This window comes from Choloepus didactylus, chromosome 14 (assembly GCF_015220235.1).
Source record: "Choloepus didactylus isolate mChoDid1 chromosome 14, mChoDid1.pri, whole genome shotgun sequence".
Classification (NCBI taxonomy): Eukaryota; Metazoa; Chordata; class Mammalia; order Pilosa; family Megalonychidae; genus Choloepus; species Choloepus didactylus.
Genome location: NC_051320.1, coordinates 79,669,428 through 79,683,683, shown reverse-complemented (window position 1 = coordinate 79,683,683; position 14,256 = coordinate 79,669,428). Strand labels below are relative to the sequence as shown.

Genomic DNA, 14,256 nt, shown 5'->3' with positions numbered 1-14,256 from the left:
TGTCACCCTTATAAAGCCAAATTCAGCCCCAAACAGAGGTCAACACGAATCATAGGTAGACATTCCCACAACCCAACCTCAGTGCTACCCCAACACCCTCCTCACCACTTCTCCTCTCCCCTCTGCAAAGCCCTGTACCCTGTAGTCAAAGCCAGAATGCACAAGGCTCTGCATGAGCATGCTGCCAATTTGGGGGAACTGGTTTTAAAAGAAATGCCTCACTACAGGCATTGCTGCCTGTTTAGCTATAGAGGCCTTTGGGGTTTGTTTGGAATCCACCCTGGGATGTGTGTTCTGGAAGTGCAATCAGAAAACTTGGTTCTGCACAAAGAATTCGCTAAGAATTAAATGTTCCAGTAACTGAAGGAAAAAGCTTGCCACTCTAAGAGGACAGTCACAAGAGCTTGGGCCAGTCAATCATTCTTCAAATCCTGTTCCCTGGGGCCATGGAGGTGCCACAGTAACTACCAGAAAAGGGCTGGGGGCAGGAGGTAGGTAGAGGAGAGACACAAGACTATCTCATTGTGAAACTCCAGCAAGCACAGTTTACTTTGTATTGAGTGAATGGTGCCCCCTGGAGTTGTGCAATGAAGAGGTCCGGTGAAGGCCCAAGCATGGCATCATTTCCTCGGGCCAGGGGAAGAAGCTCATAACCTACCCCCACCAACCCACCCCACCCCACAACAGCTGTGCTCTTCTGCTTTCATCTGTTTTGTAGGCCGAGATGACACAGAACATTGAAAAAATATGGTCTGGCCCAGCATTAACAATAGAAACAGAAAGTGGTGTACTAGGAGGATTTCTTAGTAAACGCAGTCTTGTGTGAACAAGATGTCCTCTTGCAACGTAATCTCAGTCTACAAAACAAGAACCCTGTTTACGAGACAGTGAATCCGGTCCCCCTTGAAATACCAACTCCCACATCAAACTCAAGAAAGGCTGAGGACAGCTAAGGAAGAGATGGGACCAAGAGCCTCCAACCCCCTTCTAACTGCCTCCTTTACAAATGATGGCCAGGAGATTCACCAAGGGGCTTCATTAAATTTGGACCCTCCTCCCCTCACAGAGAATGTTTTGTTGACGTGGATTTTTGAAATAAACTACATACGCGCCACTGATGTGTAGTCAAAGGCCCCAATTATTTATAGAATCAATTGTGTCATATCCTCAAAAGATGATTTCTAGGAAAGAAGCTTCAGTATTTCTAATGCTTAACTACATTTTCCCAAACCCAGCAGAGAGCTCTTATTTCTCTTTATTTGCCTGCCCTGAGACTGGGCCACACAGTATTTGTGTTAAGCAGAGCCATGATTTACTCTGAATTTCAGTGCCTGTAAATATTTGAAAAGAAACCCAATGTGTCATGCCAGAGCAACAATGTGAGCCAGAGGTGAATATATGATCATCTGGCATCACCTCAGAGTGAAGGAAAGTGGCATTTTGATATGGCCAGCTCCCCACTCCCCAGTTTCCAGCCCATCAGCCCCACTTGATCAGCAAAGTTAGACCAAGTTATTGTCATGGATTTCACAGCCTCTACTTGTTTCACCCAAGCTATAGGCAACTGAGTCCCTCAGTCCCAGAACAAGGGAGACGAAGGTAAGATTCTAATAACTACAACCTTGTAGAGAAGTGGAACTGGAAAGGATGAATTGAGATCATGCTTTTAAAAACACTTTGGAAACTAAAATATATATAAATTTAAAGAATCATTGCTATGGCATCTGTTAATTATTCTTCAACATCTGAATTTTACAGATGAGGAAACTGAGACCAAGAGAGTAGCATTGCCTGGGGTCACATCCATTAAGGGTCAAATCTGAACTAACTTCTCCACGATGAGAACCCCCCACCCTACCCCTACCCCCATCCCAACCAGCCCTACAAGGCACTAAGCAGGACAGGAATTCCTTAAAGCCACAAGATTAAATCTGGAAGAGTTTGGGGCTTTCTGTAACAAAACAACCCCAAGAGGACCAAGGCCATAAACAAAATGTGGACTAACAGCCGGACTTTGGTTGTCTCTCTAGCTCATCGGTAAAGACATCGAAGAGTCCATTGAAGAAGAAACATCGGGGGATCTGCAGAAGGCCTATTTAACTCTAGGTAAAGTAAAGTTAGGAGAGGCCCTGTCTTAAGATGGGCTGGCTGGAAACAGACTCAGAGACAGGGATTCACAAACTAGAAGTTTGGGGAGTACTTCTGGAAACAACACATCTAAGCACCATTGGGCAAGAGAGAGGGTGAATGCAATGTACTTGCAGCAGAGGCTTTGCCAGTCCCACAGAGAGCTCTAAGGCTAGGATTCCCAAAGCCAAAGTAAGGGGAGGCAGGTCTTGTACCCCACGTCCACAAGTCACTGGACTCGGGCTGAACCCAGGGAGCATTTATAACCTTGGGCAAGGCAGCTCCCTTCCTGGGGAGGGTGATTCCTGGAGAGACTCAGCTGTGAGCAGTCAGGAGGCAATACTCAGAGGGATAAGTACCTCATTAGGGATCTGGGTGGCACATCTGAGTGCCCATTACAGTCCCACTAAGATCCTGGGTCCTTAGGAGCATCTGTCAACAGCCGGAACCACCATCCAGAATGAGATTCATATGAGAGTCAGCCAAAAGAACTCAAGTTTAGGTTCCTTGAACAAGTTTTTACACATGCCTGATGGCTCGAGGGTTTCTTTTTCTGTTTGAGTCCCTGTAACACTTGGAAAGAATGAAGTCTGCTTAAAAAAAGAGGGAGAGAGACCAGAACTTGAACTCACACGCAAACACGAGGACCTTCTCTCCAGGCTTTGCCCATAGGCAGGAAATAGCAGAGAGACGGGCCCTGGGCTGTGTTTGGCAGGCTCGTTTTTCCTTTGTGCCAGCCCTGGAATGAAGGCATTGTCCATTGTCCACACTCCGGCAGTGAGGAGTCCAGGGCACCATCCCAAATGGCACAAGAAATGGAGAGGCATATCCCCAGAATAAGAGGAAGAACCGAAAAAAAAAGTGCTGGAAGTTAGAGAATGTGGTCCAGTTGCCAAAAAACAATTTTTTAGGAACAATGTCAGCAATTGATTTTTTTCCACCCATTCCTCATTTTGCATTCAGATTAGCAGGACTTCTACCATGATGTATGGAGGCTTTGGCGTCCCTAAGATTACTCCTGACCCTCACTGCACACATGCAAAAGTCCCTTCGGACCATCCTCAGGGCTTAAAGGAAGAGTCTACTCACAGCCTGGCTCTGAGGCCACAACTCCTTTCTGTACTTTTGGTGGAAAGAGTCAGGGAACATGCCAAAGTGCAGCCAGAAGAAGGTACCAAAAACACTTCCTTATTTAATATTTATTCAGCACCTACCTGGGCTTAGGGGTTGCACTACGAGTGGTGATCAGAGGTAACTAAGATACAGTTCTGCTCCCAAGGAACTTCAAGTCCATGGTGGATACACACAACTCAACAGATTAGGCTACAGGAAAGAGGAAAATTCAGGCAGAGCAAGGAGGGCACCGAGGAGCTGAGGACCATCAAATGGAAGGGGGAGGTGTAGCCCAGGGTAGCCGAAGTAAAAGTAATTAGAAAAGACCTTGAGAAAAAGCCACAACAATACGTAGAACATAACTTCATGAATGTATTTTCTACACACATGCATACCCCACATTCCCACTAACTCATAAAGATGCCAGTTTACAGCTACTATCTAGGAGGAGGGTCTCTGAGACCAAATGATGCCCACCACTCGCAGCCTCTTCATCCAAACCACCTGGTGGAGGCCATAATAGCACAGTTCCTGAGCCTCACCCCAGATTATCCATTTAGGATCTTCAGGAATAGAGCCCGGGAAGCCACACCTTCTCACGTCTCCCTCTCCCTCCCCCAAATGATTCTCTTAGGTTCACTTTAATTTGAGACCCCTTCTCTGGAGGCAAAGAGGAAGAAGAGATAAAACTACTCTGTTCTCTTTCCATAACCAGTTTTATGCCCATGCTTTCACTGCCTAAATCCATCCAACCTTCTGAGGATTCCTGCTGTTGCTAACAACGAAGATTGTTCACAGACATTGCTTATATACAATAGAAAAATGGACAGTTTTCTTCCCAAAATATCAGAAAGAAGAACTGTTGGGAGAAGACACGTATGTAGATATGGAACACACCGGCTTTAGGCAGGCAATCATTCCAGCATCAATTAGTACTGCATGGAAGAATTCAGGAAAGCTTTTTGGGGTTCACCCAATAAAATGGTCTGGGGATCACAAGAGTCTCAAATATGCTATTCCCCAAATCAACAAGCCCTCCTCCAATCCAGCGGCTTTCGGATTGTTCTCAGGAGAAGCAGGTCATACCCCTGGGTCTAGGCTTTTCTTTTCCTCTAAAACTCTGATGGCTGCCATACAGCCTAGAGGAGGAGACAGACACCCAGACTAGGGTCTGCTTCCCTATTCCTGTTCCCCTCCCTTGCTCCTGAGAATCAACCATATTGGCAATTACCTAGAAAACAGGGGTCTCCGTTAAAGGACATATTAAGGATACATGTTCTACTCATAGGCTGAATTCATTATGTATTTTTTTTTTTAATCTTCATTTTACTGGGATATATTCACATACCATGCAGTCATACAAAACAAATCGTACATTCGATTGTTCACAGTACCATTACATAGTTGTACATTCATCACCTAAATCAATCCCTGACAACTTCATTAGCACACACACAAAAATAATAATAATTAAAATGAAAAAGAGCAATTGAAGTAAAAAAGAACACTGGGTACCTTTGTCTATTTGTTTGTTTGTTTCCTTCCCCTATTTTTCTACTCATCCATTCATAAACTAGACAAAGTGGAGTGTGGTCCTTATGGTTTTCCCAATCCCATTGTCACCCCTCATAAGCTACATTTTTATACAATTGTCTTCGAGATTCATGGGTTCTGGGTTGTAGTTTGATAGTTTCAGTCATTATGTATTAATCACCAAATAATTTTAAGTCTTCTAGAGAATTGTCAGCAACCTAAAGAGTAAATGATTCATTCTTCCCAAAGCATCAGACATGATGGATCAATATGCCTGGGTGGAGGGGGAGGCACAGTGATTTATGCCCAGGAGAGAAACCCCGTCGCTGGTTGATGAATTGAAACCAAGCTTCATCACTCTATGGATTAGATCAAAGTTGGCAGGTGACAGGAGGGCCAGAGAAGAGCAAATGCCAGCCTCCCAGGTAGGTGATCTGAAGAAAGGAACAGACATTTCCTCAAGCCCACATCCCAGATCACAAACTAAGAAGACTGTGGGGAACTTGGAAATGATTCAGAGATGCGGCTCAGAAAAGAAACCCCATGAGGAAAAACAAAGGATGGTGAGGTTGTTCAGCACAGGAAAATGGGCCACCATCCAACCAAATAAATCTTCAAGATTATGAAGTTTTATTACCGCACGTTTGCTTGTCAGCCAATCTGTGTTTCAATTCAGGACCTGACTCCAAGCATCCAAGATTTCACTTAGATAGAAGATTCTTCCACTAGGGAGGACCATGAACTTTGCAGGGAGAGCCTGGGGGTGGCTGCAGTCTTCCTCCTCCATAGGGTCCTCAGGAACAAGGTGGGTTCTCATTTGTCCAGAACGGTTTTACCTAGCTCTGGTGTTGAGTTCTGGTGCCCTGACCACAGCGGAATCTTCCAGATCCCATTATACAACAGGGTGAAGTCAGCTCCTTCCAAACATCTGCCACACAATGAAGTCAGCTCCAGGGGCAGCCAGGTGACACACTGAGCCAGCTCTGTTTCTTCTGAGGGTCTCCATGTTATTCAGTAAAACATGAAACCCTCACGTTCTCTTTTCCCTCCATCCTGCTCAGTGAGGTGTGCCCAGGACCGTGAGGGCTATTTTGCTGAGCGTCTGTACAAGTCCATGAAGGGTGCAGGGACAGATGAGAAGACGCTAATTCGCATCATTGTGACCAGAGCAGAGGTAAGACGCAGCCCACTCCAAAGAGGTGGGATGAAACTTCTCTTTTCTCCATCACTGATGTCATCAACAAATAGTTTTTTTTTTATTAAGGGCCTATTTACAGAGAAAAATAAAACAGAGACATTCCTTGCCTTCCCAGAATTTGTAGAAGACATTGTGCTATGCTTCAATCTGTTTCTTTTTATAAAAATACAATAATGATAATTGCTTCTATTTTTGTCATCCATGGCTCTGGAGAGCTGGAAGCGGTGTGCAGGGGATAGCTTATGGAGCCGCTGTGAGGTGGTGCGGCTATGCTCGGCTCCATTTTAAGAAAGTCAAAACAAAGACACCGAAAAGTTAAGGACTGATGAGGTCACTCAGCAGCAGGGACAACAAACATGATTTCCCAACACCCAAGCTAGGCCTTTATTTAATTGAACACACTGCAGAAGCACAATTTTGCACAAGAAACACATCAGAGTAAGATAATGTTTCTCAACCTTCCTGTTCATTATTACCCTCCCACCCCTACCCCAGGAGCCTTTTTAGACTTTTTCCTAATTACTTCCTGCCAAGAAATTTAACACTGCAATATACTGTATATCTGTTTATATACTATAGAGAGAGCTATATATGTGCTTTATATATGTAGATAGATAGATAGATAAAGTACGATTTTTTGCCTACCCCTCCCCCGCCCCCCCCCAAAAAACAATTTTTGCCTCCTTGGGGGCAATATCAGCCCCACGTTGGGAAAGCTTGAGTATAAGAGGAAAGGACAGGGAGATGACTAGCCAAAAGACTGGAAGCAGCTGTCCAGATCCACAGACAGAAGGGGTTACAAAATAGGGAGAAAATGGCACTTTGTCGCCATAGGAGAAGCTTGGAACTGAGCACTTGAAAACCACAGACATCTTCCTTCCAAAACCTGTCAAATGAAGGGGTAAAGATGCCAACCCCAAATCTGATCCACAGCTTTCTGACAAATAATAGTTAACATCTGACACTATTTTAAAATATAACTTAGCAAGAAGACAGTTCTTTCATTTTTATTTCTATTTTTATTTCTATTCCTGGAATTTCTTCTCCAGCTCTCCCTCCTCCTCTCCGACTCATCTTTTTCTTTCTCTCTTCAAGTCCCTTCCCTTTCTCCTTCCTCTTTCCATTTCCCACTCTCTTGGCTACTTTCTCTTCTTTCCCTCCTCCCTTGCCCTGAATCCCCTTTCCCTGCTTTCTCCAGGTCACTGCCTTTCTATCTCTCATCTCTTAGCAACTCACCCCTCAGCCAAACTCTCTGAGAGGTCCTCAAGGACCCAAAGGAGGCAGGTTGGCAACAGAGCAAACCAAGGGTTCTAAAGACCCTAGGAGACTGGATCAATCCAGAGCGCTTTCATGTTCACCCCAACATGGCCATGGAGTGTTTGATTCCAAGACACTCTGCCCCATCTCAATATTGACCACATGCCCTGGATCATCTCCAGATGTGGGACAATTTCCTCAGAATGCTTCAGGCCCAGCCAGGTCAAGTTTGGTGTGATCCCCTAATCCCCCCGAGCCACACACACAGTAGGTATTAGAACAGAGCCCCAGTGCCCTGCCCCTTGCACTGACTCCACCTTCCTGCCCCTCCTTCCTGCCAAGCACTTGACAAGGAGCCATGCAGTGTACAAGTCAGGGGAGCAGGCAATATAGATTATCTGCCTCTTGATAGTTTCTCTCCTTCTGCTGGGCATCAACTTCTAACTTCTTATTCTCCCATCTTCTATCTCTTTCCTCCTTCCATCTGTCCCTCCCTCCCTCTGTTCATCCTTCTAATTTGGGCAGGAAAAAAGAGAATCAGTTACTTGAGCCCTAGTTTCTGAGTCTCGAGTGCAAGATAGCATCTAAATCAAAAATCTCTTGCGTAAAGTCAGCTCTGTGCTCCTTAAGTGAGACTTATTATGTCCTACCTGGAATTATCTGTTCTGGTACAAGTATTATCTCCCTTACTAGGTTGTAAGATTTTGTAGGGCAAAGCAATCTTTTCATTTTCCTCCTGAATTCTCTCCCCGCCTGCAGCACCTAGGTTTTTCAAGATTTCAATGAATTAGATTCAACATAAATCCTACAGATTGGTATTGGTTTGAATTTTGTTGGTTGGCACTAACATCCTCCCTGATGAGGGTACAAGAGAAAAATGCTTAATTTCAGATCTCTGTGTTGACAATGTTCTCAATCCTATACCAAGGGTCAGCAAACTGTGGCCTGCAGACCAAATCTGGCCCCCCACCTGTTTTTGGACAACCTTGCTATCTAAGAAGAGGTCATTTTTAAATAGTTGGAAAAGATTAAAAAAAAAACAAAAGAACATTTCATAACACATAAAATTATACGAAATTCAAGTTTTAGTATCCATAAATTAAAGTTTACTGGAACACACACACAGACACACACAGACAATTCTGAGGCCTTTGGAGACCTGAACTCAGCTTTCCGTTTCTCATCTGCAAAACGGAACTAACAACACCGCCTACCTCAAAGGTTGTTGTGAGGCATGAATTAGCAAACGAGTATAAAAGGCTTAGAAGAGTGTCTGCTGTTTATGGCGATCTCTCTAGGTGTCTGCGTCCCTTTGCTATTGTTCTCTCTCCTACAGATTGACCTTCAGGGGATAAAAGCAAAGTTCCAAGAGAAGTACCAGAAGTCTCTCTCTGACATGGTTCGCGCCGACACCTCTGGGGACTTCCAGAAACTACTGGTGGCCCTCTTACACTGAGCCAAGCCAGAGCAGAAGCAGCACGGGGAGGACCCACCTGTCCCAAGAGCCTGTTCCAACTCAGATCTGCAAATGGGACTCCAGCATGCAAGACCCTCCAGGGTCCTGGATTATTCTCTTGCAGTTGGATCAGCGCAGCCAGGCCACGCTGTTTAAGTCAAGGGCAGCAGCTTCCATACGCTTGGGCAGGTCACCCTGAACACTGCTTAGCGAGCATCTGGGCTGCCTCCTCCCTTCCCTTTAGCATGGTAATTAAATATCTTCTAAGCACAAATGAAGTTAGAGGTTGTTGAAAAAATTACACATTTGTAATAATAACACTTTTAGAAGAATGTGCATCATACAGGGGTGTGTATATCTTGGGTAAAAACTGAACCAGTTAACTAACTTTCCGTCATGTATTCAATTTCAAAGCTTAAATGTTAATTAAAGTTGCCGGTTATGCTTCCATCAGCTGCTTTTCCAAAGACTGGATTGATTCATTTTGGCTCTTGGCCTGGAAATATATGACTTGTGAAATCCAAACATACTTGGGAAATGCAAATAGTTACATTTATTAATAATCCCCAAGGACGGTAATCAAGGCTAGCAGCAAGGGAACAACTGGCTTGCCTTTACAAAATGCAACTAGGGATAATATTCACCAATCTGCTACCTGGTTTAATTGGTTTTTCTTGCTTCTCTACACATTTTTCCTGCTTGAGTCTTCTGTCTGATTTCAAATACAATTAGGCTGGAGCACAGAGCCGATAAGATCAAGGTCAGTGGTCTGACTCCAAGTGGATTGGTTCCACACAAAAAGAAATCTGTGTTCCAAGACATTTGTTTCATAACCATGTGTTGCTACACATAAGAGGGGTCTGTCAAGGGAACATGGACACCTTGGCCCAATAAATACAGTTACCATTCCTTGGATGCTTATTTATGCATGGCATTGCTAAATGGCATAATTTCATCTTGAATCCTCTCAACATTCCTGTGAAGTTAATATTATTCCCATTTTTCAGTCAAGAAAACTGAGATGTTAATTAACCCAGATAAACTCATTCACAAGTGATAGAATTGGGATTTGAATCGACAGCTGGCTGACTCCTGAAATCATGCTATTAACAGTCTTCCTTTGCAGTTGGTGATGGGTCTATTCATTCATTTGCTTAACTCCCCACCATCTGCCTATCCACTGGGCTCTAGGGATACAAAAGTAAGTAGAACACTGACTACACCTTAGACAGTGCATCTCCAGGGCAGTAATAGAGACAGATATCTCCATTGTTCTATTAAGAGACAAATGTCTGTTAATAAAGACATTAAAAGGGCTCTACCCAGAACAAGGAAGAGGGAACACATAAGCTCTGCCTGGGGTAACTGGGAAACACTCACAGAGATGCATTTGTACAGGGTTTTGAGGAATAAGTAGAAGCTCCGTGGAGAAACAAAAGAGGAAGGGCACTGGCAGAGGCTCAGAAACATGAGTGGGCAGGATGTGTTCAGGAAGTGGTGACATCTATTCTCCTGGGACATAAATGCAATGAAAGGAAGGAGCCTTGGGAGGCAGGCGATGAGGCTGCTGAAAAGTATGTTTGGGTCACATTAGCAATGGGCTTCGGGCAGTGACGGTCCTTGGAGGTTTTTAAGCGCGTAAGGGACATGATCACATCTGGGCCTTGGGAAATCATTTTGGTGGCATGATCAACATGTAGCAAATAGTCCAAATACTCAGTGTCAGGATATATGTAAAGGTTTGTCCTTTTGGTGGATATAAAACAGTGACCAACAAATTAAGAAGTTATGTTAATGTTAATGTCAACACACTGGTGAGTCTACCTAACAGTCATTGTCTTCATCATGAGCATTAATACACAAAACGGTTTTCTAGAGCCAAGCTCAGTGATCAAATATGCTCATGTTGACTAATTTGTTGCCAAAACTGGTCTATGCTTCTAAAAATAGAAACAAAAACAACAGGCTCTTGGGATCTGAACTAGTAGTAAGATCAGGAAAACAAACCAATGAACTGAAAAAGAGATCTTTTTAAAACACGCATGATTTGAGATTGCTGGTGGCTATAATTCACATAACGAAGAACCAGAAGGTATTTCTTAAATACGTTCTCAGGTAGAGAAAACCCAATTAGTAATTTATGCTTTAATTGAGCATTTGCTCTGTGCTAGGCACTATGCCAAGAACTTTACAGCCACAACCCAAGCTCCGTAACTGAAGCTAAAGCTGAGAAACTAAGTCACTTGCCCAAGAGCACAGACAGGAAGTGCCGGATCAGAATTTAAACCCAAGTCCTTCTGACTCTGTGCTCTTCGCCACACTAGCTCATAGGCCACACGTGCTTCATCCAAAAGTTGCTGAGTAAGTCATCAACAGGCTCGTCTTGCGTGGCTGCTGAATATTTCTCATCGCGTATAAGCAGAATCCAGATTCCACATTCTTGACTCTGAAGGCTCCCTCACGCGAGAACTCCTTCCTTCACGCGAGAACTCCCACCGGAAGTCCTCCTCCAGAGACAATGTGATCTCTGTCCGGCTAAGTGCCATCTGGCTTCTTCAGCAGCGGGGGAGTAGTGAACAGGATTCCTCTGTACTGAAAGCATACTTCATCTCAAACCACATTAGAACCAATAAAAATGCATCAGGTAAGCCCCAGACACTAGATAAGCCACAGAAAGAAGGGCACCGGAAAACCAGAAATGGTATCCGGGTCTCCACACCAACAAGAAGGAGCCGCCTCGTCTAATAGACAAATGTCAAGTCTGCCTCTTTGTGTCACTGCAATTTCTTGCATGACCAGGGCGTACAGTTCAGACCAGCACATTGGGAGATATTTATTCAGGAGAATGAAAAGGACAGGAGGGGGATTTTTTAAAATAAACTTTATTTCTGTAAATTTTAGGTATATGGAAAAATTGCAAGAATATTACAGAAAGTTCCCATATACCCTAGTTTCCCTTATTATTAACATTACCATGGTACATTTGTTACAATTAAAGAGCCAATATTGATACAGTATTAACTAAGTTCATACTTCATGCAGATTTCCTTAGTTTTTACTGCCTGTTTTTTTTTTCTGTCCCAGGATCCCATCCAGGAAACCACATTGCATTCAGTTGTCCTATCTCCTTGGGCTCCTCTTGGCTGTAATAGCTTCTCAGACTTTCCTTGTTTTTGATGACCTTGACAATTTTGAGGAGTACAAGTCAGGTATTTTATAGAAAGTCCTTCAATTTGAGCCTGTCTGGTGTTTTTCTCATAGTTTAGACTGGGATTAGAGGTTTGGGAGAGGAAGACCATGGAGGTAAAGTGCCATTCTCATTACATCATAGCAAGGGTCCATGCTGTTAACATGACTCAGCCCTAATGATCTTAACCTTGATTACCTGGCTGAAGTAGTATTGGTCAGGTTTCTCCACTGTTCAGCTACTGTTTGTTCCCCCTTTAAAAGGAAGTCACCATGTGCAGCCCACACTTAAGGGGTAGAGAGTTATGTTCCACCTCCTTTGGGGGGAGTATCTACATAAATTATTGGAATTCTTCCGTATGTGAGGTTTGTCGAGTCTCCCCCATTTATTTATTTATTCAATAAGGTTTATATTAGCTTGGACTGATAGATATTTATTTTATGTTTGGGGATATAATCCAATACTACATTTTTTATTTTGTTTCTCATGTTGCTTCAGCTTTGACCCTTGAAAGTTCTTTTTTTTATTATTCAATTTTATTGAGATATATTCACATACCATGCAATCATCCAAAGTGTACAATCAGTTGTTCACATAACCATCAATAGTTGTTCATTCATCACCCCCATCTATTTTTTTGAACATTTTCCTTGTACCCAAAAAAGTGAAAATAAGAATAGGAAAAAATAAGAGTAAAAAAAGAACACCCACATCGTTCACCCCCCTCCCGCCCTACCCTTCCTTTAGTCCTTTGTCCCCACTTTTCCACTCATCCATCCATACACTGGATAAAGGGGAGTGTGATCCACCAGGCTTCCTTGGAATTTCTCTGAGTTGGGTAGTTCTTGGGTCCCTTTGATGTGCCTCCATCATTTCATTTTTCGAGCAATTCCTTGTTTTCTGTTGCTACAAGATGCTTTAGCTAGTCTTGTATATTCCCTGCCGCAGCCCTAGAATCAATCATTTCTCCAAGAAACACTGATTCCTTGTTTGGACAATGGTGGTGGAAACCAAGATATGAACACGGGGTATACTCATTGCAATTGAGGTGTTATTGCATGTAGGCCCAGTCAACAGACAGATCTAGGAAATACATGAGTATACTAATCTGTGATATGTGCACATATCTATAAATATGTACACACATTATCCATCTACCTATATCTACACCTATAGCCATTTATCCATCTGTATCTATGCTAAGTATGACCTCCTACTGATGACTCTGACTTTCACCCAGCACTCCATGGTTCCTGCTAGCCTTATTCAGAAGGAGAATGTTGACATCTTGAAAGCAGCTCAAGGACAGAAGATAGTGAGAGGGAAGCTCCCAGAGAGAAGCCAAGGGGAGGATCATAGCAAATGGCACAGTGCCCTGCATGTGCCACCGATTGTGCTTCCTTTCTGGATGGCAGAGTTTGTGCCAGAGATTGGGGAGAATGGGCAGGCCATCTCTGAATGGTCCTATGACCAAGGAATTGTCCTCAGGATTTGAGGAGAAGGCATCAGGGCTTCTTTGCTTCTAAACCAGAAATACTGATGTCTTGTCTTCTTAAGGTAACCAACTTTCAAGGAGTCCACAATGTGTGCAACCAGTATTGATGCCATGCAAGGAAAGGGGACTGGAAGAAAATCGGAGGACTAGGAGTGCCAAGAGGGGAAATGAACAAACCTAGAGCCTAGCCAGTCCCTGGGGGCCTTTGCCCAGCTGTCATGATGCACTTGGGCCTTTCTCTAGTAAACAGGTCCTCTGCCGCAAGGGACATGTCTGTTCTGTGAGCATCTGAGTGTGAAGAGTGAGAGACATACACAGGCTGCCTCCCAGCAGGGTGCTGTCCTCCTCCACATCAGAGTCAAGACGCAGCAGAGTTTTACATAGGTTTCTTCCTGTGAATGATTTCTGGTCCCCCAATAAGTGTCATTTCAGGATTGTTTAGAACAAGAGTGACTTAGGACAAAAGAGACCTGAGGTGTTTTTAGACTCCAAGCCAGGACTAAAAAAAAGCCCTGGTTTTGAATCATTCCTCACTGTGAGTAATGCAGACCAGGATAATGTGACTCATGAACCAAAATGGACCACGCTAATTGACTGAACTCTGAACCCAGCCCAAGTATTAATTTTTTACTACACTGAAAACAAAATCAAAGTTGTTGTTTTTAAAATCCTACTGACCCAGCTCAAATTAGAACCAGTCTTAGAAAAAGGCTAAGCCAGAAGAAAAAAGTCAGAAAGGCAAAGTCATTTCTACATAAGTATTTCATTCACTTCAAGTGTCTGGCACATGCAAATGTGCACTGCATATGCGTTTCTATCAGTAACAGCTCCTTTAATTGAACTCACTTAACCCATTGCCAGACAAGCCCCATTCCCTCTGGAAAGCCTAA

General features: G+C 43.6%; 1 protein-coding gene across 2 annotated transcripts in view; it reads left to right on the top strand.

The window, feature by feature from the left end:
* ANXA13 (annexin A13) overlaps positions 1 to 9,273 on the top strand; it is a 58,617-nt gene extending 49,344 nt beyond the window's left edge. For both annotated transcript variants that reach the window (XM_037803169.1, XM_037803170.1), the window contains 3 exons: positions 2,031 to 2,106; positions 5,835 to 5,947; positions 8,565 to 9,273. In XM_037803169.1, coding sequence (XP_037659097.1) covers positions 2,031 to 2,106; positions 5,835 to 5,947; positions 8,565 to 8,684 — 309 coding nt within the window. In that variant the 3' untranslated portion in view covers positions 8,685 to 9,273. The remainder of the gene's footprint in view (positions 1 to 2,030; positions 2,107 to 5,834; positions 5,948 to 8,564) is intronic.
* The last annotated feature ends 4,983 nt before the right edge of the window (positions 9,274 to 14,256 follow it).